This window comes from Vicugna pacos, chromosome 12 (genome assembly GCF_048564905.1).
Source record: "Vicugna pacos chromosome 12, VicPac4, whole genome shotgun sequence".
In the NCBI taxonomy this organism is placed as follows: domain Eukaryota; kingdom Metazoa; phylum Chordata; class Mammalia; order Artiodactyla; family Camelidae; genus Vicugna; species Vicugna pacos.
In genome coordinates this window covers 1,019,214-1,041,404 of record NC_132998.1, presented here as the reverse complement: position 1 = coordinate 1,041,404, position 22,191 = coordinate 1,019,214, and the positions used below count along the sequence as shown (strand labels likewise).

At 46.6% G+C, this 22,191-nt stretch overlaps 2 protein-coding genes and 1 long non-coding RNA gene across 6 annotated transcripts; 2 read left to right on the top strand and 1 right to left on the bottom strand.

Moving 5' to 3' along the window:
- Window positions 1-1,411: 1,411 nt before the first annotated feature.
- On the top strand, window positions 1,412-14,835 carry LOC102544921 (poly(A) specific ribonuclease subunit PAN2). 3 transcript variants are annotated; one of them, XM_006218584.4, is made up of 26 exons: window positions 1,413-1,567; window positions 2,214-2,630; window positions 5,102-5,271; window positions 5,383-5,503; window positions 5,650-5,727; window positions 6,113-6,380; window positions 6,767-7,109; window positions 7,314-7,410; window positions 8,246-8,365; window positions 8,577-8,696; window positions 9,112-9,240; window positions 9,366-9,565; window positions 9,676-9,809; window positions 9,945-10,051; window positions 10,266-10,364; window positions 10,482-10,555; window positions 10,663-10,810; window positions 11,109-11,252; window positions 11,388-11,447; window positions 11,674-11,764; window positions 12,383-12,540; window positions 12,640-12,783; window positions 12,916-13,095; window positions 13,223-13,316; window positions 13,601-13,798; window positions 14,152-14,835. In XM_006218584.4, the coding sequence occupies exons 2-26, from the start codon at window positions 2,349-2,351 to the stop codon at window positions 14,184-14,186; spliced, it is 3,594 nt and encodes a 1,197-aa protein (XP_006218646.1). In that variant the 5' UTR covers window positions 1,413-1,567; window positions 2,214-2,348; the 3' UTR covers window positions 14,187-14,835. The 3 variants fall into 3 exon arrangements, with proteins under 3 accessions (XP_072828553.1, XP_006218646.1, XP_006218645.1); XM_006218583.4 differs by having other exon boundaries at window positions 9,673-9,809; XM_072972452.1 differs by lacking the exon at window positions 14,152-14,835 and having other exon boundaries at window positions 1,412-1,567; window positions 9,673-9,809; window positions 13,569-13,743.
- LOC116282787 (uncharacterized) lies at window positions 4,213-12,406 on the bottom strand. Of its 2 annotated transcripts, XR_012078215.1 has the most exons (5): window positions 12,160-12,406; window positions 10,200-10,447; window positions 8,813-9,256; window positions 8,255-8,392; window positions 4,213-6,520 (listed from the first exon to the last, which is right to left on the bottom strand). It is a non-coding gene; the product is annotated as an uncharacterized lncRNA (long non-coding RNA). The 2 variants fall into 2 exon arrangements; XR_012078217.1 differs by lacking the exons at window positions 8,255-8,392; window positions 8,813-9,256; window positions 10,200-10,447.
- A 402-nt stretch (window positions 14,836-15,237) lies between the features above and the next one.
- Window positions 15,238-18,596, top strand: LOC102544650 (protein canopy homolog 2). Its single transcript, XM_006218580.2, has 6 exons — window positions 15,238-15,752; window positions 16,339-16,451; window positions 16,600-16,715; window positions 17,582-17,785; window positions 17,947-18,043; window positions 18,431-18,596. The coding sequence occupies exons 2-6, from the start codon at window positions 16,364-16,366 to the stop codon at window positions 18,472-18,474; spliced, it is 549 nt and encodes a 182-aa protein (XP_006218642.1). The 5' UTR covers window positions 15,238-15,752; window positions 16,339-16,363; the 3' UTR covers window positions 18,475-18,596.
- Window positions 18,597-22,191: the final 3,595 nt, after the last annotated feature.

Genomic DNA, 22,191 nt, shown 5'->3' with positions numbered 1-22,191 from the left:
CCAAGTACTTGATTTAAGCACTTTTCACGTATTAACCCATTTAATTTTCACAACCACCCAATGAGATAGGTACTATTATTATCCCCATATTACAGATGAGGAAATTGAGATGCAGAGATAAGCAACTTGCTCAAGATCACAGAGTTACTAAGTGGCCAAAATTGTACTGCAGATTTCAGAACCTGCATTCTTGGTCATTCCATTATATTGGACTCTGTAAGGCAACACAGCATCTTAATAAAGCAGCTCATTTAGCCCAGGTATCCTTGGTATCTCAGGCCCTGTTACTCTCAGTGTGACCTCTTTCTTAATTTGCGACTTCAATATGGACATTTCTAAAGATGAACTGTCTGTCTCTCAGCACTGGTCTTTTTGGGAGACTTTAAATCTAGGGACCTGTGAAGTCAGCTGAGTTTGGGAGACCTTCTGAGTTAAGGTGTTTCTCCATCTATGACCTCTGAATAAGCCTAAGACCTGTCTGAGTCCTGGAAATTTAAATTATTGGATTCTTTTATGAAGGTCTATTTACCAGTCTTTATTGAGAGAGAAATGCTTTAAAACTGTATCCTCTATAAGGAATTCCTTTCACCAAAAAGGCCCTCTCTGTGGCCTTTAGAAACTGAGCTAAAAAGCCCCAGAGACATCTAACAACCTGGATCTATTCCAAAGCAGTTCAAGCTCAGAGATAGACTCCAAGAATTCCTCAGAGCTAGTGTTGACGCTAAACTTCTAAGAGCTGGGGGAATGCAAGTATCTAAATTCGCCCTGCTCTGCCCCTCTGGGGAATAATGTCCAGCTCCACGAGCTAGGGGAACTTGATAGCTGAGGATTCCCGTTCCCTGAAAATATTACCGGGGCCTCTAAGGAGGGAATAATCACAGATGGGAGTTTCAAACCGTAAAAGATGCATCTACTTGGGCCGTGTTAGGAGGCTGCCTCCCGCTTCCTTTTTTCTCTCCCATGCTTGGAAATGATAGGAAATGCCGGCGAGTTTCGGGGGTAACAGAGACGGAGGTGGCTGAGCGCTCACAAGAGCACCACAGGAAGAGGGGGTGGACTGGGCCATACTGGGAATACCCAGCAGTCGATTCCCAATGCTTTGGCTTGGGCTCCCCTTATTCTAGTTTTTAAAGCTATAGGGAGCATGAAGAGTCGGCTTCCAAGCCTGGGGCTAATTTTGTTCAAAGGAGGCCTAGAAGAGAAGAGGTTACTGTCTAACGAGACCAAACACAGACAGAAGCGGACTCCGTTTGTCCTCAATTGCGTCCCGTAGCTCGTTTCTGCCCAGCTTCCGCGTCATACGTCTTCTCGCGGGGCGGGGGGGGGGTGTTTGCGCGCGCGCGCTGTACCTGGCTCCTTCCGATTGGCTGAGGTGAGCCCCTAGCCCTTTCTGATTGGAAGCTGAGACTGGGAGTGCGCCGTCTTTTCCGTCGTAGAGTTTGGTTGAACCTGAGGCGCGGGGGAGAATTGGGGAAACTGGAATTTCCCGCGGAGCTGACGGCGCTTGCTCTCCCCCTACTCGTTTTAATTCCACGCGCTCCAAAATATCCGCCATGGAGAAATCTTGGTAATGACCCAATCCCCGTAAACATCCCAGGAACACATCTGACCCCTACCTTAATCCCTCCTCTCCCCGCTGCCGCCGGGGGAGAATTATGGGTAATTGATTTTTCTGGTTCCCCAAGAGAATTCTGGGTAACTAGCTATTTCCATCACGTCCCCCCACCTCCGCCCCAATTGTGGGTAGATGGCCATTCTTATTTTCCCTTGGAGAATCCTGGGTAACATTGTAGAGGATTCTAGGAAACTGACTTCTCTTGTACTCACCTCTCAACCACCCACCCCCACCCCTAATTCTGGGAAACAGGCACTTTAGCTCCCTCTACCTAACTCCTACCCCTGCAGTTGCTGCTCCTTCCACTGTTGGTTCAGGAATGAACCAGGCAAGTGGGAGGCCTGAAGGGAGGTGAAAGGGAAGTCAAGGATTAAGTTAGCTATGGGGTGGTGGGGAGTACAGAGTGCCTAGAGGAGAAGAGGAAGGGGCAACAGTTCTACCTCTACCCGACTTCCCATCCCCTTCCTGCCTGCTTCATCCCCTGCTTAGCATTCTCACATCTGCCTGCTTCATCTCCCTCCTGCTGGTAAAACCTAGAACACACTAAATACAAGTACCTCGTCCTACCCCTGACTCAGTTACCTCTTTCCCTTTGCAGGTCAGGATGTCCATTCTAGGTCCACTGGTGCTATTCTGCTGAAGGTTGGGTCAGGCATCCAAAGGGGCTGTGGCAAGGGAGGGTGTGACACAGGTCTAACCTGCTGCCATCATCATCATCATCATCATCATCATCATGAACTTCGAGAGCCTGGACCCTGGACTGGCAGAATATGCCCCGGCCATGCATTCTGCCCTGGATCCTGTCCTGGATGCCCACCTGAACCCAAGTCTGCTACCGAATGTGGAGCTGGACCCGGAGGGAGTGGCCTTAGAGGCTCTTCCTGTCCAGGAGTCAGTGCACATAATGGAAGGTGTCTACTCTGAGTTGCACAGTGTGGTGGCTGAAGTGGGTGTGCCTGTCTCCGTCTCCCACTTTGACTTGCACGAGGAGATGCTGTGGGTGGGAAGCCATGGGGTAAGAACTGTACCCCTTTGTAAGGTCTGAAAGGAGATGTTGGAGGTCTGTTCTCTGGTTTTAGCCCAAGGACAGCTGCTTTATAGGAAGCCAGAACTAAGTTGAGGTGACAAGAATTACCTGGGTCTCTTAAGTCAAGCCAAGAGGAGGGGAGTGGAGGGAGAAGGAGGGAGTCACAGGATCCAGAGGTGGGTTACATAGGTGTTCTTATTCAGAAGGCATCCCACTTCTACCACAATTTGCCCATTCCATGCTTTGATTTATCTTGATAACCGTACCCATCAGTTAGCCTATAGCCATACAAATCCGGTCTCTAATGCTCCTCCTGTATTCCATTTTTATAATTATATAACATTTAACACATATTTCTGCAACATGGAATCATTTTGTCTTCTCTGGCTGATTTTAATGTCTCTGAGAGCAGTTATCATTGTTAATTTTTTAAAATGTGTATCTGTATTGCCAGTATGCTAGGGAGCCCAAAGATTTTTTAAGAAATAGCATGGTATCCTTGGTTTATTAATTTACCTACCATAGGGTGTGAATTGTTTTTCCATTGGAAAGAATGAAGTTTTTTGGTAGTACATTCATTTCAATAGGCAGTGTCTACTGCTAGGCTAGGCCCAGGGAATAAAGTGGGAATAAAACATAATCCTTGCCCTCAAGGGATTCACAGGACAGTGGGGGGTGGGAGGAAGAAAAACATGAACAGATAATTTTATGGCATTGATAAGAAATTAAAGTGTTTCACTTAATAATTATGAATTTAGGATTTAAACTAGTAAATACCAGTGTGAAAATATGTACTGGGTGTTGGTGAGCATAGCAGAGGATCAGAGGATCTCCAGAAGGAAGTGACACCTGAGCTGAGTCTTGAGAGATGAGTAGGAGTCAGGTCAAGAAGAGGGGGAAATGCTCTCTTGGCAAAAACAGTGGGATAAACAATGATTCCCAAGGTATTACACAGCAGGGTGATTGAAGAGTGTGGGAACTACAAGCAAGTAGGGTTTATTGGATGGTAAGCTGAAGCTAAAGAGTTAGACATGTCTTCATTCAACCAGTGCTTTTTGAGTACCTAATAGGTGCCAGACCTTGCTTTGGGGTCTAAGTTTGGAGTAAGCATTTAGAAAGGCAACAAAAATACCTTTATGATACATCAGGTGTTGCTTAATATCCTTAAAAAAAATAAAGTGGAGTAAGAGGGTTGAGATATTGAAAGGTGGGAGATGTTGCTATTTTAGGTAGTTGGTCAGGGGAGGTCTCTCTGATAAAGTCATATTTGAGTAGAGACCAGAGTGTAGGCCAGGATGTCTATTTTAATCCCGTCTAGAAGGGAGAGAGGAACCCATGCTGATTTCTGGGGGAGAACGTTCTGGAAAGCCTCATATGCTGTGTTAAAAGAGCTTGGACTTGAGCCTTCAGTCCACTGAAGATTTTTATCCAGAATGGCAAGGTCTGGTTTGCATTTTGGGTGGAGTGCTGAAGTAGCAGTATACAGTTTGACTTAAGGGGGATGGGTCAGGATTCAAGTCAGTTTGTGGGATATTGTAGGAATTCACATAAAATACGATGGAGGCCTGAATGAAGCACTGTAGAGATTTATTCATGAGAACTGATTTGGGAAATATTTAGGAAGTAAATAAATAAGACTTAAGTCAGCTACCAGTGACTTACTCCTGGCTAGATCATGGTACCATAGGGAATATAATTAGGAAGAATTGAAATGGTGAATTTGATTTAGGATGTGGGGAGTTGGGGTTCTTATGGGATATCCAAGGAGAGATGTTTAGTAGAAATTTGGATGTGTAAGTCTGAAGCTTGAGGCAATGGTTCGGGCTAGGGAAGGAAATTAGGATTCATCAGCTTTAAGATGAAAGGTTAAAAACTTGAGATGGGGTGAGATTACCTAAGAAGACCAAGTAGAGTGAGAAGATAGTGGGCTGGGAATAGCCATATTTCAAGAGTGGTCATAAGGGTTGCACATAAGGAGAAGGTATGAGCTAAGAGTCAGGAGTGAAACCAGGAGTGAATGATGTCATAGGAGCCAAGGGTGGAATGAGTTTCACATTCTCTCTGCTGTAGTCTGACCCACCGTATACATTTGCCACATGGATTTAGACTTGACTGTGGAACATAAGAAAGCCAGCTGGCCAATAGAGGATTGGACCTGTGTCCTTGACCTTCTGAACACTGTTTTAACCAACTGAGCCATTAGCTATTTGGCAGGGTCATTGTGAGGATAAAATGAAGTAGAGTTTACAAAAGTACTCTGTAAAGTATTAAACAAACATAAGATAATATTATCAGTGTCTTTATCACTAACATTGGTGCCCAGCCTTATACCTTGGTCACTGCCAGCCAGAAAGGCCAGGCAAGAATGGAGAAAAACTGAGCAACGTCCAGTCTCTGATTTGTATCTGGGATGGCCCTTCCCCTCCACTCAAGGTGTCTCATCTTTTCATCTGTTACAGGGCCATGCCACTTCATTTTTTGGCCCAGCTTTGGAGCGCTACTCATCCTTTCAAGTCAATGGCAGTGATGACATTCGGCAGATCCAGAGCCTGGAGAATGGCATCCTTTTTCTCACAAAGAACAACCTCAAGTATATGACCCGTGGGGGTCTCATTATATTTGATTACCTGTGAGTGGCTTCTCACTTCTGGACTGGGAAAGAGGGTCCCTCATAGAGTGGGAAGGCTAAACGACTGGAAACTTGTGAGACTCTGGCCCGTCAGCTTTTCCTCTCCCACAGGCTGGATGAGAGTGAGGATATGCACAGTCTCCTGCTGACTGACAGCAGCACTCTGCTTGTTGGTGGGCTGCAGAACCACATATTGGAGATTGACCTTAACACTGTCCAGGAGACTCAGAAGGTACACGCAGGACCCAGGCGGGGCCTGAGGTTGTTAGTGGGGAGTATACCCGGGCTGGAATCGCCAGTGATGTGTGTGTGACCTTTCTGTTCCTTTGGTCTGTGGGAAGAATCATTCTCACTGGTTCCTTCCGCTTCCCTCCCCAGTATGCAGTTGAGACGCCTGGAGTCACTATTATGAGGCAGACAAATCGCTTCTTCTTCTGTGGCCATACATCTGGCAAGGTGGCGAAGTTCCATTTTTCCTCCCACCATAGGACCCTGTTTCACAGATACGTGATTGGGCTCTGTCTTTCCCTCAATTCTGGGGCTTTAGTTGGAGGGGTGGGAGGAATGAATTGAGTTCCTTCTCAGTCATGTTACACTATAAGATTATCTTCCAGCCTGATGTTTTCTGTTGTGAATGGGTACCTTGGAGGCAACAGGATAAATGAGAGTTCTCTTTAGGGTCCCTTCCAGCCCTTGGCTTCTCATTTTGCCTTTTCTGTGCTTTAATTGCCTGTATTCTAGAACCTTAGTTCTTTTAGTAGGAGCCTCACAGGGTTAGGTAGATGTCAGTTCCTCTTCCTGATAACAGCGTTGGCAGATAACCAAGTTCTCAACTCTTCAGGTTTCCCTTCGAGACCTCCGTACTTTTAAGGTGGAGCATGAGTTTGATGCTTTCTCAGGGAGCCTGTCGGATTTTGATGTGCACGGCAACCTGCTGGCTGCCTGTGGCTTCTCCAGCCGCCTCACCGGCCTGGCCTGTGACCGTTTCCTCAAGGTGTATGACCTGCGCATGATGCGTGCCATCACGCCACTTCAAGTACACGTGGATCCTGCCTTCTTGCGCTTCATCCCTACATATACCTCTCGTCTCGCTATTATCTCCCAGTCAGGTATGAAGGGGTTGAAGGAGCGGGTAGAAGGCGCCAGAGTATACTCCCTGGAATTTCTTTGTTGGAGAGAAAGTAACCTTTCTGAGAGGTCTCAGGGTCTCACTTAGATTTGCTCAGAGATTATAGCTTTTATTTTCTCCCTGGGTGTGAAGAACACAGGAAAAAAAAAAAGGTGGAGCAGGCAAAACAACTTCAGAACTGCCCTTTGCTGGATAGAAAATCCCCCTGTGGTTTATGGGAAGGCATCAGATAATATGTTTTCCTATCTCTAAGCATGGATTGGGGGCCTGTCTTTCCTTGATACCAGGAGAAGAGGGTAGGAAGGGCATAAAAGGATGGCTCCTTTTCACTTTCCAGGGCTCAGTGGGCTTCCTCCTCCCTCCTAGGGCAGTGCCAGTTTTGTGAGCCCACAGGCCTGGCCAACCCAGCGGACATCTTTCATGTGAATCCTGTGGGGCCTCTGCTGATGACGTTTGATGTGTCAGCCAGCAAGCAGGCCCTGGCCTTTGGGGATTCTGAGGGCTGTGTGCACCTCTGGACTGATTCCCCCGAACCTTCCTTCAACCCCTACTCCCGTGAGACCGAGTTTGCTTTGCCCTGTCTCGTGGACTCACTGCCTCCTCTGGACTGGAGCCAGGACCTGCTGCCTCTTTCCCTCATCCCTGTCCCGCTCACCACTGACACACTTCTCTCCGATTGGCCTGCTGCCAACTCTGCTCCGGCTCCCAGGTTGTACCTCATCTCTGGGCCCAAAGAAGGGGGGTGGGGGAAGGGCTGAAACACCAGGGTTCTCTGTGATCTCTGTTACTATCCTACTTCTTTCCTTATTTTTACCTAGCTTTAGTATTTTCTTTTTTTCTGGCCCCTTGGGGATTGGGGATTGGATGGGCAGACACCACTACCTTCAAGCCCTAGAACTGTACTGCATTACAGGCGAGCACCCCCTGTGGATGCAGAGATTCTGCGCACCATGAAGAAGGTGGGCTTCATTGGCTATGCGCCCAACCCCCGCACCAGGCTGCGCAATCAGGTATGTTCAGGGGGGAAGAGGGTCAGCCTCCACCTCAACTCACTGGCATTTCTGTCTTTTTCCTTTAGTAGTCCTCAGTAGTTTTTTTTAGTCAGTCAAAAAAGATTTTTTTGAAGCCTATTGAATTGAAGGTACTATATGAGGTGTTAGCAAGGATTCAGAGACTTAGATAGGGTCCTTGCTCTTAAGAAGTTCAGTATTTGGTTGGCGAAGATAAGGCCTATCCATAACAGAAATTACTTACTCTTGTTAAATGCTAAAGGAATGTTAGAAGCATTCGGTGCCAGAGCTATTTAGAGGGAAGATACTACTCTGGGCTACAGTGGTCAGGGAAAGCATACTGAAAGAGGTGGATGTTGAGCTAGCAAGGTGAGAGATGGGTAGGTAGACAGTAACAGGGGAGCCTTTCAAGATGAGAGAATGGTGTTAGTAAAGGTCTCAGGAGGCTTATCGTCAGGTGCATCTGACGGGGACTATGCTGGAGCAGCTGTTAGTATTGGGAAACAGCAAGAGATGAAGTTTGGGAAGGGCCTGATTGTGAAGCCTTGAATATGGAAGAAGTGATGCAGCAGAAGGGCCATTCTGGGAGAGTGAGTTTGGTGGTGGTATGCTGGACAGAGTGAATGTGGAGGCCCAGTGTGGAAGCCATCGCCGTGGTCCAGCTGTGATGAGATAGGGCAATGGCAGCGGGAATGAAAAGGAAGCAGTGGATGCTGAAAACCCGTGAAGTTAGAAGGTTTAGGACTCGGTGACTCTTTCAATGTTGAGATAAAGGTGGGGGGAAACCAAAGATGATTATACAGCCAATGAGGATACCTCTTTTTAAAAACCCTAGATTCCTTACCGACTCAAGGAGTCCGACAGTGAATTTGACAGCTTCAGCCAGGTCACTGAGTCACCCATAGGGCGGGAAGAGGAGCCACATCTCCACATGGTCTCTAAGAAATACCGCAAGGTGCTGGGGGATACCAAGGAAGGAGCCCTGGGATGTGGGGAAAGTTTCCCAGGGAAGGAGAGTCATATGGGGAAGGATTCAAGGCCTCATTCAAGAAGTCTTCACCTATCACTCAACTCAGGAAGGAGGTTTTGGGGAAGGTTATGGCTACTGCAAAGATTTAAGGGATTCAGAGGGCATCTTCATCTTGCTCAGACTGTTTCTGCTTCAGGTGACCATCAAATACTCCAAGCTAGGGCTGGAGGACTTTGACTTCAAACACTACAATAAGACACTATTTGCTGGATTAGAGCCCCACATCCCCAATGCCTACTGCAACTGCATGATCCAGGTAAGCCTGGGTCTTCCTGCGGCTTGAACACGCCTACTGCTTTTCTTCTTCCCTGTGGCCCACAACCCTTACTCTTTTTTCAGACCCCCCAACAAGCCCACGTTAGCTTTCTTTACCATTCTTTCTTGCCCCGTGGTCTTCAGGTCTCCTGTAAACTTTCCTTCTTCAGTGGACTTCTGCTTTGTGTTCTCCACCGGCTTTTCTTTTTAAATTTTTTTTTTTGAGGGAAGTAATGAAGTGTTTTTATTTATTTACTTGATGGAGGTATGGGGATTGAACCCAGGACCTCAGGCATGCTAAGCATGCCTCTACCAGTTGAGCTATACCCTGTCCCCCCCCCACCGGCTTTCTTAACCTTCCCATCCCTCTTCCTCTGCACAGTTGCCTGCATCATTTCTCCTGCTCTTCCCTCCAGGTGCTCTATTTCCTGGAGCCTGTTCGCTGTCTAATCCAGAACCACCTTTGCCAAAAGGAATTCTGCCTGGCATGCGAACTGGGCTTCCTCTTCCACATGTTGGACCTCTCCCGAGGTGACCCTTGTCAGGTCAGTGCCTGGAGACCTGGGACAATAAAGCAGAAGGGAGGTGGACAGTAGGCAGGGCAGCACTCTATAAATGGCCACAAAAGAGAAAATAACCCTTTTTCACCAACACACTTCCTGGATTCCAGGGCAGTAACTTTCTTCGGGCGTTCCGCACCATTCCTGAGGCCTCAGCCCTTGGTCTGATTCTGGCTGACTCGGATGAGGCTTCAGGCAAGGGCAATCTGGCCAGGCTCATTCAGAGGTGGAATCGCTTCATCCTCACTCAACTGCATCAAGATATGCAGGAGCTGGAAGTACCCCAGGCTTATCGAGGTGCTGGAGGCAGGTATGGAATTGGGACAGGAATAGTTAAAGCCATTGTGACAGGCCCCTTGGTGACTTTTGGGTCTCCTAAATCCCTCAGTGTGCATATACTGCCCTCCTCACTCTTAGCAGCTTTTGCTCATCGGGGGACTCTGTCATCGGGCAGCTGTTCAGCTGTGAGATGGAAAACTGCAGCCTCTGCCGCTGTGGCAGTGAGACCGTGCGAGCCTCATCCACCCTCCTCTTCACACTCTCCTACCCTGAGGGTAGCAACAGTGGTATACCCCGCAGCTGGGTTGGGGAGGCTCCCCCGAGTGTCCTGTAACATCAGGGAAAGGGTGTTGGGGACCTAATGGTGGGTACAGGGAGGACCTGGAGTGAAGCATTCAGTTTCCCCTCAGATAAAACCGGGAAGAACTGTGACTTTGCTCAGGTGCTGAAGCGAAGCATCTGCCTGGAGCAGAATACACAGGCCTGGTGTGACAACTGTGAGAAGTACCAGCCCACGGTGAGTGGGCTGTTGCACTGGACTAGAGTCCTGCCATGTTGGGGACTTGGCCATGGTCTCATCTGGGACTGGCTGGGTCAGCACTGCCATCCAGAGATCTGTGGGGAGTGGGAAGAACCCTAGTTTGAGGATACAGATTCAGGCTTACCTGTTCCTGTTGGGGTTTCTTTTCCTATAGGCTCCCTGCCATTCCTCGTTTGTTTTATTTTCTCAGATTCAGACCCGCAACATCCGCCATCTGCCAGATATTCTTGTCATCAATTGTGAGGTGAATAGCCTGAAAGAAGCTGGTTTCTGGAGAATGCAGGCTGAGGTAAGGACTGGGGCTGAAAACGGACCTTTAGGAGTACTTTGTAGTTTTCTTCCTCTTCTGACCTCCATGTATGATTGATGCTCCTGAGGAATTGGATATTTTCTCCTTTGTGTTCAGGTTGCCTTCAAGATGGCAATAAAAAAGCATGGTGGGGAGATCTCCAAGAGCAAGGAGTTTGCTTTGGCTGATTGGTAGGTTACTGTCTGTGGAGCACTCACAGGATTGAGCTACCCAGTGGCTCCTCTTGTCACTGGCTAGATCTCCTCAGGACAAATTTCTAATTCTTTCATCCTGATAGGAAGGAACTAGGGAGTCCAGAGGGCATGCTGATGTGTCCCTCCATTGAGGAGTTGAAGAATGTCTGGCTTCCTTTCTCCCTTCGAATGAAGATGACTAAGAACAAAGGGCTGGATGTTTGCAATTGGACTGATGGGGATGAGATGCAGGTTGTTGAAAAACTGGGAAGAGGAGGGGGAATGAGGGAGAAAAGTTCGGGGCAGAAGCAGGGCAAGGGGAAGGTGGAACTTAGGATAGGAAAAAAGAGGAATAAGGCCTAGTAATTCACCAGTTGTGGGCTTCTCCAGAGTGATTCAGTTCAGGGTTGGGAGTCACAGATGGGCTAGGATGGAGAGTCCCTACCCTGGTCCCCTGTCCCCATACCCCAAACTCCCTGTCCTCTATCCCCCTTCCCCTTCCTTCCCCAACCTCAAACTTAGCTTAGCAGCCTGGGTACCCCCCTCACAGTGGGGCCCAGCCAGGGCAGAGGAGGAGCATGGTGTCTATGTGTATGACCTGATGGCTACTGTGGTACACATCCTGGACTCACGCACAGGGGGCAGCCTGGTGGCTCACATCAAAGTTGGAGAGACCTACCACCAGCGCAAAGAGGTGAGTGAGGTAATACAGGGCAGGGACACTCCTGGTGATGTCCACAAAGGAGTCCCAGGTCTGTCCTTATCTCGAGTCTGAGCCAGAGTGGTTCAGCCATCACTTTGGTATCAGTCTTTCTCTGTATCTCCACAGGGCGTTACCCACCAGCAGTGGTATCTCTTCAATGACTTTCTCATTGAACCTATTGATAAGGTTAGTTGTAACACATTCCATTCCCCCTTTCATCTCCCCCTTTCCTAGCATCCTCATCCTCAGTGCCCGAGAATGCCGGGCAGATTCAGGAAGGAGGGATGGGTCCTCAGTAATAAAAAGCATTAGCAGAGCTAAAAATAGCACCTGAGTCCTGTCTTCTCTCTGACTTGGGAAAGAAGGGAAAGGGGGCATATATGTAGGCTACTGAGTGCTTTTTCTCTTTTAGCATGAAGCTGTGCAGTTTGACATGAACTGGAAAGTGCCTGCTATCCTTTATTACATCAAAAGGAATCTTAATTCCAAATACAACCTGAATAGTAAGTGGTACAAAGTAGACCCAAGGGTGTGGGCAGTTTAGATTTGTCTTCAGGAAGAGCTCTGAGAAATAGCTTGTTAAGATCAGGATTGGTTATCAGTGTTACCAGGTGATCAGTTTCCAGGTAAAGAGATTTCTGCTCCTCAGGGCTTAAATTTAGAAGCTGGAGATCCTGAGGGTGTATGGGAAGAGGTGATGGAGAAGAAGTCTGATCAGAATGGCTAAGATTATGATTTTGAGCCTAGCCATTCTTATCCCCAAGTGCAGGTCTCTCCTTTTTTTGGCAATAAACTCCTTATTAAATCCCTTTTTAGTATCTTTAAGCCATAATTTCTCTGTAACTTTATTTTTCTGAATTTTCTAAGCTAAAGTTCAAAGTGAAAATCTTATTCTCACCTGTCTGTTGACTTTTGTTTTCTCTTAGCATATTTCCCGATCAGTTTCTGATTTGACCTGTTCCATCTATCTCCTCTGTTTGTCAGACATGATCTTTTTACTCACGTGCTTGGATTATTGAGGGAACACAGTGTAGACCTGGTCTGTAGTCAGACACTCTGGCTTCCCTCCCCTGGTCCCTTCCCTTTCCCCAGCTGTCTGTGTTCTGGATTCTCCCTTCCAGTCAAGAACCCTATTGAGGCAAGTGTTCTACTGGCTGAAGCCTCACTAGCACGGAAGCAGCGGAAAACACATACTACCTTTATTCCACTGATGCCAAATGAGATGCCACAGGTTGGGGACCTGGTGGGCTTAGACGCTGAGTTTGTCACCCTTAATGAGGTAACCAAGACCAAAAGGGTGGGGTGTTGGAACAGAACTCTGAAGATATTAGGAGTCATAAGCATTTCTCTGGTTTTCTTACTAAGTCTTTCCACGTAGGAGGAAGCAGAGCTGCGCAGTGATGGCACCAAGTCTACAATCAAGCCTAGCCAGATGTCAGTAGCGAGGATTACCTGCGTTAGGGGCCAGGGACCCAATGAGGGCATCCCCTTCATTGATGACTACATTTCTACCCAGGAGCAGGTATTAGGATGTTGGAGGTGCAAATGAAACAAGCCCTGTGCTTATACAGGGTGCCCTAAAACCCAGGGAAGAGTGGCAGGGGGAACTGTGCGCCTCGCCTCCTGGGCGACTTGCCCTTTTCTCTATCCCTAGGTGGTGGATTACTTGACTCAGTACTCGGGGATAAAGCCAGGAGACCTTGATGCCAAGATTTCCTCTAAGCACCTCACAACTCTGAAGTCTACCTATTTAAAGCTTCGTTTTCTCATAGACATTGGAGTCAAGTTTGTGGGTCATGGTCTGCAGAAGGACTTCCGGGTCATCAACCTCATGGTTCGGGCAGGGCTTTTTTAAGAGTCTTCTTTGCATGTGGTCCCTCCAGGGTATACATCATGCGTTTGGGAAAATGGGAAATTATGGATCCCCTACCTTCAGCCTCCTACTCTTTTGTCCCTGGCAGGTGCCCAAGGACCAAGTCCTTGACACTGTTTATCTATTTCACATGCCCCGAAAACGAATGATTTCCCTGCGATTCCTTGCTTGGTACTTTCTAGGTGAGTTGCTCTGCCCTGGAGGCCCTTGTGGTGCTCAGGAAGAACGTAAAAAAGTATAACAGACCAAGGGGAGCAGGCAGGACCCTGAGTTAGTGGTGAGAGTTATTGACGGATTTAATTAGTTTCATGATCCCTTCTCTGCACTAGGGATGATGTGTGGCTCTTTCTCGTAAGGGCAGTCGGGTTTTTTATTACGGTTTATTGAGAGTTGGGGATGTGAGTAGAGGACATGTTCTTACCTCCCTTTGCTAGGTCCCAAACTATTCCACCTCTACTTCCCCCAGACCTGAAGATTCAAGGGGAGACCCACGACAGTATTGAGGATGCCCGCACAGCTCTTCAGCTTTACCGAAAGTATCTGGAACTAAGCAAAAATGGCACTGAACCTGAGTCCTTCCACAAAGTGCTCAAGGGCCTTTACGAAAAAGGCCGAAAGATGGACTGGAAGGTGCCTGAGCCTGAGGGCCAGACAAGTCCCAAGAGTAAGGCCTGGGATGGGACAGGGGAAACTAGACTAGGGGGTTTTGATTGCATATGTGAAAATTACACCCACCATAGTAAGAATGACATGATGTTAACAACTGTACTACCCCAGCCTTAATATTTGTAAAGCACTTAACACTTTACAAATCACTTAATCCTCTCAAAATTCAGTGAAACAGATTTTATTATTGAAATTCTCTATTGGTCCTAACCTCCTCTTGCCCAATTCTGAAATGTTTGGAGCAGGTCCATGCCCTTTTTTCTCTTGCTTTTTTCCTTCATAAGAAGTATCCTAGGTGCTTTTTCTCTGCTTACCTTAAGAGTCAATGCTTTTGGTTTTGCCTCTTGACAGATGCAGCTGTCTTCTCCTCAGTGCTGCCGCTCTGACCTCATCGTCTCCCAATGAACAACTCCCTCTCCCTTCAATGTTCTGTGGCCCAAGAACTGGGAGATGGCTTCCCAAGTTGGCTATACCCTGTCTACTTCCAGAATTGGACCTGCTCAGGGTCTACAGATGGTGCTATTAATAGAACTGGAATGCAGCAGAATTGTTGCAAAGGGTCTAGGAGCCAGATTCCTTTTTCATCCTTTGCAGAATAGTGGGCGAGAAACAGTCTAGAATTGACCCAGATGGAAAATAATTAGCATTCTTAATAAATATCCTGGGTAGTTAACTCAGGCAAAGAAGCTCCTGGAACCAAAACTTTTCAGTTCCTACTTAGTAAGTACTGAAGTCCCAGACAATGACATGATACAACAATAGTTCAAGACCTAGCTCAAGTCTCTGCCTGAGGGATGCCTGGAGGGGCCAACATTTAGGGTCTTGGTGGCCCCAGCAAACCAGTGTTGCCAACATCATCATTGCCAAAAGGGCCTTTGGGTCCTAGACCAAGCTTGGCTGTTGGCTTCACTCCTGCTGACAGCTGAGAAGCATCTGTCTTCCATCCACTCTCCTGTCCCAAGTCTTGTTTTCTTGTTATTTTTTAAAAATTTTGTTTTAAACTGCATGTTTTATAAAATAAAACCAAAAATATTATTATGTGTCATCTATCTCATTAGAAACGTGCCAGTGTGTGGTTCTCTGACTTCAGCCCTCATCTCCTTTGTGTTGGCGTTACTACTGGTAAAAAACACTAAGGCTTTCAAATTTACACCTAGAAATCAAAGTAAAGCTCTGGAGTCCAAAGTTAAGGATTTTGAAGGAGTATAATTATGTCTCTCCTGGGCAGTGTTATGTCTTTGCTGTGGCAGCGTAGAAGCCTAAGGTCGGATTCTTTTAAGACGTACAGTATGGTTTCCCTGTTAAATGTGTAAAAGGGGAGTTGGAGAAGCTGACAAACTACAGGTCCCAGGACATCTTAAAACGTGTAGTTACTACCAAAGAATCTGTGTGGTGCTGCGGTGCTTCCTGGGAGATGTAGTTTTCTCGGTACTGAAACCAGGGCTTCTCAGTGGCTAGCAGCGCACCTTTCTTTTTGAAGGTCCCAGCCCACCTAGACTGGCAAGCGCGAGCTTGACAGCCTCCATGCACCACGTCGGGCTCTGTCCCTGCTTCAAGCCACTCCTATTCTTCAGCTGGCCCCTAGTGGTCACGTGGAGCTGCTCGCCACGCAAGTCTGGGTCCTGAGAGCCACCGGGGTCCTCGCTGCCTGGGAGCCGCTCCTAGGCTGCCTGTTCGCGCGAGAGTTTGGAGGGGCGGGCTTGGGGTCGGTCTTCGGTGTGGGGCTCATACTACAGCGCATCCAAGCCCTGCTTAGCTGTCCGCTTAGGGTGCGAGGAGCTGAGCTGGCTCAGGCGGTCTCCGGGGCACCCCGCGTCTAGAAAGCGCAGGAGCGCTCTGGAGAAGCCTGGACAGCCCCGCTTCCCCGCAGCCAGGTGGTAGGGTCGGAAGCTAAAGTGAGAATCCGGCTGTCTTCCAGCGCCTGGGCCACGGCGGCGGCCCTGGGAGCAGAGGTGGGATGGATGCGAGTGGCACTGAGGGTCGGGGATGGACAGAAGCGAAGGCAATGGCGGGGTCTTTAGAAAGGGGGCTGGTCCGCATGGGGGATAACTTATAGGTTGGTGTTAGGGATGCAGTGATCTTCGGTGCTGGGTCCAAATAGGCCTCAGTTTTTGAGTGCTCTTCGCCAGTCAGCTACCTCGCTACCTCCTGGCCAGAATCATCTACTCTCCTTGCCAGCAGCTCCTCTGTGCTTGTCGTCCTTGTTTAATCGCCAACCACCGATCCGTAGCTGCCACATAGGACTGTGAGTCCTAGGCAGCCGACGCCTAAGTCCTGACATCTAGGGCCTCACCTGTAGTGTCTGGGGCTGAGCCCCAATTCCGGGCTTGAGCTCTCACCCACCGCCCCTGGGAATCCGGGTCCTTGAGCGCCAGAACAGAGGAACCCCTTTGTGTCCCGGCTATTTCCTGGAAAGTAGAGCCAGATCACACTGAGGCCTTTGTAGGCCTGGGTGGCGGGGGGGGGGGGGGGGGGTAGGTAGCAGGGGAGAGTGGAGCCGGCTCCTCACACCTGTGCTTTATTTCAATCCAAACCCAGGTGGAGCAACCCCATTACGCTAAAGATGAAAGGCTGGGGTTGGCTGGCCCTGCTTCTAGGGGCCCTGCTGGGAACTGCCTGGGCTCGGAGGAGCCAGGATCTACACTGTGGAGGTAAAGGCACAAAAGAAGAAATGGGAGGAAAGGAGGTGGGGGAGAAAGAGCCTTGAGAGGGCATGGGATCCAAGACCTGAGAAAAGGATGAATGGAAATCCCTGGGTTGATTCTTTTCTCTGCTCCCCCCTCCCTCCCCTTGCACCAGCTTGCAGGGCTCTGGTGGATGAACTAGAGTGGGAAATTGCCCGGGTGGATCCCAAGAAGACCATTCAGATGGGCTCTTTCCGAATCAATCCAGATGGCAGCCAGTCAGTGGTGGAGGTAACTGTGACTGTTCCCCCCTGCAAAACAACTCAATCTTTGAATGAGAACTTAACTGATTAAAGAAGGACCTTAGTTTAATAGAAATGAAGAAAACACTGACCCACAGAAGTGTCTAAAAGATTAGGCTGTCTCATTTGGAAAAGGCTGGAGGCTTATAACCTATGCACTTGCTTCCTGGCTCCAAACCTTAATACTTTGTTTCTGCTGTAGAAGTTGTTAGCAGACAGGGAACCTTGATTAGCCGCCTTATTCATATCCTTAATCCACATGACTTGTGTTTTCACTACGGCAGTATGGTATACATACAAACATTCGTTCGAAAAAGAGGTAGGTCTTATCCTTATATTTAGGAAATTTATTTTAGTTGAAAACATAACACACATGACATAAACCTGTACCTAGTGAGCATCTGAGAAACGTTATGGTTATGATCCTTGTGAAATGCTTTAATAGTTATCCTCAAAGCCTGCACTACCTCTCTAATGCTTTCCCACTGAGGGCAGGTATCAGTCGCATTTCAATACAAAAAAAATCATTACCTTACATCCCAAAAAATGAAAGGAATTCAAAAAATTTTTTAAATGAAGGGAATTCAAACGGAGAGAACACATAATTGACTAGGGTTAATCAAAGAGGCCGTTTATCTGTAATTTGGAGCTAATGACACCTATTTTATTTTTGAGGCTCGTGTAACGAAGTAAAATAAGATCATATATCAGAACTACACAAATCATACTGTTTTTAAATTAGGGAAGGCTTTTTAGAATAGGTTGGTTGAGCTAGATTTGGAAGGAAAAGTAAGGAAATAAATTACTAATGTACAGAGGTAGAAGAATGTGACCCAAGGCTGAGGACATTTCTAGGTGCCTTATGCTCGCTCAGAGGCCCACCTCACAGAGCTGCTCGAGGAGGTGTGTGACCGGATGAAGGAGTATGGGGAACAGATAGACCCTTCCACCCACCGCAAGAACTACGTGCGTGTAGTGGGACGGAATGGAGAATCCAGTGAACTGGATCTACAAGGCATCCGAATTGATTCAGACATCAGCGGCACCCTCAAGTTTGCGGTAAGCTATGGGAGTGGGCAGCTGGTTCTTGGAAATTAGGGGAGTTATTGGAGAGCCCAAGTGGAAAGTTGGGTTAATGTCTTTGTCCTCCTCTCTGGAGGTGGAGACCAGAGGCTTCCTCTTGTTGTCCTCTCTTACTCGTTTCTCCCTTGGGCTGACAGTGTGAGAGCATTGTGGAGGAATATGAAGATGAACTCATTGAATTCTTTTCCCGAGAGGCTGACAATGTTAAAGACAAACTTTGTAGTAAGCGAACAGGTAAGCTACTGCCACTTTACCTCCCGTCCTCACAGCCCTGTGGAACCTGGCACATTCTCTAGCGTGTGTCCCACCCCCACTCCTCCAGTACCCTCCTAACAACACCCCCCAACCTAATCCTCAGAAACTAGCTCAAGCTTCGACTTCCATTACATATGGCGTAGAAGCCTGGGTTGTTTCTCTCCCTTCTCTGTCAGCTTTCAGAATTTGAGGCTCCCTCACCTGAGATACAAGTGAGAGGACATAAGAATGTTTTCTCGTTTAAAAGCACATGCTCTGAAAAATGGTGGGGGGGGTGTCTGTTTGTTTTGAAGTATTTTTCTTGATAGTGGCATATATCAGTATGAGAGTGGCATTTTCTTTCAAACTGTTATGTGCTATTTGCAGATCTCTGTGACCATGCCCTGCATATATCACATGATGAGCTATGAACCACTGGAGCAGCCCAGAATGACAGGCTTGATGGATCACCCCCAGGAGGGGAAGAGGGTGGCAATGCCTTTTATATTATGTTTTTACTGAAATGAACTGAAAAAATATGAAACCAAAAGTATGAACTGTGTTGTCTTTTCATGCCCAGAATCGGCCCTTACATTAGGCTTGAAAATAGGGGATTCCAGACTGGAAAGAAAAGAGAAGGAAGAGCTTTGGAAACGATGTAGCATAATGGTAGGAGGAGCCTGAAGCTCTCATTCTTTTGCCATCTGAGATTCCTGCTGGACTCACAAACTAGATAAGCATTGATTTGGTGCCTATTCAACATAACGTGTTTAGAGTCTAATTATAGCAAGAAGAGGAACCTCTATGAATAAGCTAGGAAATAAGTGTATGGTAGTATAGGATTCTAGAAATTTCTTGTATTCATCCTGATGAAACATAAGGTAAGACAGAGCTTCGTCTTGAAGGAAATAGATCATTCCTCCCTCCCTACCCTTCCAGATGGAGGGATCGGCAAGAGCAGACAGGAGGGAGCAAATGGATGTGATCAACTCAGCTGAAAAGGAAAGGCTTTGTCAGATAGGGAGAAATGAGGTAAGGAATGGTATTTAATGAAAAGCCTTGCTTGGTGGCCTAAGCTTTCAGATTTGATGCCAACAGCAACACTAAAGTATACATTTTATCATCTCCATCACTAGGCATTGTCAGTCTGGACTATAAGTCTGTCTCCACTTTTTGTGGGTAGAGATTCTGTACTGGGGCATAGGGATGAAAATATAAAGGATACCTTCTCTGAGGAGCTTCTCAAACACCCTCATGCTGAGGTGTGGCTGTCTCAGGGTTTGGAATGGAACATTTCGGCCCCAGAAAAGCCTCAGGGGGAGAACACCTGTTTTTCAGGTTTATTCGATTTCAAAGACTTTTTAAACTAAGCTCTTTAGAAGCTAAAGGGAGCTTGGAGGTCATCTAGTTTACCTCTGCAGATTTTACAGATGAGGAGACTGAGACCTAGAGAAATCATAGGTCCTGAAGTTCTATATTTAGTGGCAAAACTGGATCTATAAGTTAGTGTTCTCAAGTGTCAGTCTGATCTAACATAGCTGTGAAGTAGCTTCTCCTTTAAGTCTTTTTTCCTCCTAAGATCTTGCACTAAGCCCTGGCACACAGATTGAATATAGTCACAAAGCTTTCTCATACCACAAATCCCTGTGAAACCTAACAATTAACTAGCCCAGGGTAAGCACCCTGATGTTAGTTGACAACTAAACTCAGGGTCTGGTGCTAATTCCTTCTTCTCTCATCAGTCATAAGAGATGCTGTCAAATAGTTTTCCACATTAGCTGTTACTAACCTTTATTTCTTCTGTGATGCATGTAAATAATGTTCACATGCTTCATATCCCTGTGAGTATACCCAGGATTCTGTCCATTGCCTGCTTGGTGTCTAAAAAGTTCTTACTCTGACACCGGAAAACTTACCAGAGCCTAAGTGAGAGTGCTCTTATAGGGATCTTGAAACTGTTTTAATTTACAAAAAAGCAAATTATTTACAAGTTTTAATAAATAAAACAAGTTTAATACTAACCAGTAATAAATTACCTGGGGTACACCTCACTGGTTTGTCAAGGTATAGCTGTTCAGAACTCTCCAGCCACTGGGACACAGGCATGTCTCATATAAGGAAGAGTGGACATTATTATCCTTGACTTGATCCTCAGAAAGCCAGGAGGATATTCTTTGCATATCTTTTAATTCATATCCCAGGGTAGCACAAGGAATCCATGAATTTATCTGAACCTTTCTGGAGGCTCACTATAACAAATTATTCTAGTCCAGTATTTGGTAGAGCATACACTCAACCTTGCATATCTGGTTACACCTAAAGTTCTAGATGCCTTCTAAATGAGTTTATCAGTAAAATGTTAGAATTTAAAGAAACTTTCCCAAAGACAGTGTTAAATGAGATCCAGGTGTGACTAGGAAATTGTATATGTGAAAACCTAGTCCTTTAAAAATAACTTTTAGAGGATTTCTTGCTGTAAAAAGGATTCAGAACAAGAATAGGATTCCTTTAAATACAGGACAAAGATGAGCAGCAAGGGGAAAAGAACTAGTATATGTTAAATACTCAGAACAAGCACATACACACACTTAGTTAATTGTTACAACTCTAAGAAATATTAGATGTTACTCCCATTTTACAAGTGAAGAAACCAAGCTCAAAGAGGGACGGGGGAGCCACGGCTTCAATCTTATCGCTAGGCCAAAGGAGTCTCCATGTAGTCCCCAGTGGCTATATAAAGTAGTACTTCTTTTATTTCTTTGAAAACTACCTTCAAGTTTGAACATGTGTTCTCTGAGTCTAGTAATATACAGTAAAAAAAGCACTATGTCCTCTTTTCAGTCATTTTTCCAGGCTGATTATTCCCTGTAAGAAGCCCATTCTACCTCCCTGGTCATTTTAGGTGCTAAATGTTTGTCTCTCCTACTTTTATTACTTGCATTCTGGGAGGGTCACCATTTATCATGTATTTCAGGTATGAGGGTACAAAGGTTTTACAGGATGAATAAGACTGTAGTCTTATCTTTTAAAATATCATTAAATATAGCAACACACTGAACTGATGTGCCAGGAGATAGTTAACAATGACTCAAAAGTCCCCTTCCTGAATTGCAGCTGATTATTTACAGTCATCACCATATAAAGTAACTAGTAGTTAAGATACAGCTTCTGGAGTAAGGCCAACCTAGGTCTGAATTCTAGCAATGCCAGTAGCAAGCTATGGCCCTGAGCAGGATACTTTATCTAAATCTTGGCTTCCTCCTCTGTAGATATACTAATATTACCTACATCCCTTAGAGTTGTGAGGATTCATTAAGATAATGCATGTACCACATTCAAATAGTATCTGTAAATATTAAGCATTCAATAAATTTTAGCTATTACCCATTAAATAAGAGTTTGGTTTACTGATAATGGATTTAAGTTTAGGCTGCATTCTTCCACTTATCCTTGGCCACTAGGGGGCACCATTGCCTCTGTCCATTTTTAAGAGGTCATCCCAAGGTCAGGATGACCTCAATTCTCAGCCTTCTCTCCATTGCCCCTTCCATTTCTCAGGCACTTAGTTGTATTTGGACCTAGAGCTCATTTGACTCCTTTATGCATGTTAATCCTTCTTTCTTAACTTTTTCCCACCTCCCCAGGCCCCAGCCATGTTCAGAGAAACTCTGCCAGCTCCTAGGAGTTTCCATTTAGTCCCTTTGATCCCTGGGCTTTCCCGTTGGCCTTATACTAGAGGATGCCAGGACTAAATAGCTTCAAAACAAGTCTAAGAAAGTCCTCCTGACACTAGGCTCCAGGACACTGTGAACATTATTGTTCCCCACTCTTACCCCAATCACTAGGACTCCAAAATAGGTTACCCTTATGGCCACTCAATAATATCCCTTTGGTAGCCTCACCCTGAGAATGCCTCCTGTCTCTTAGGGCACTGGAGTTCAGTCCTCTGGTCTGCTGGCTAGTCTCTGGTTAATAGATGATTAACCAGAGAGAGGAAACAAGGCCAGACTATTCTAGGGTTTGGAGGAAACCCTCTGTGAGATCCTAAATTGGGAGCAAATATTGATCAGTGGAGCTTTGAAGTCACTGAGGAGATAGCTGAGGTCAGTGCTCCTCTGGGACACTGCTTGGCTTCTCTTTATGAAGTT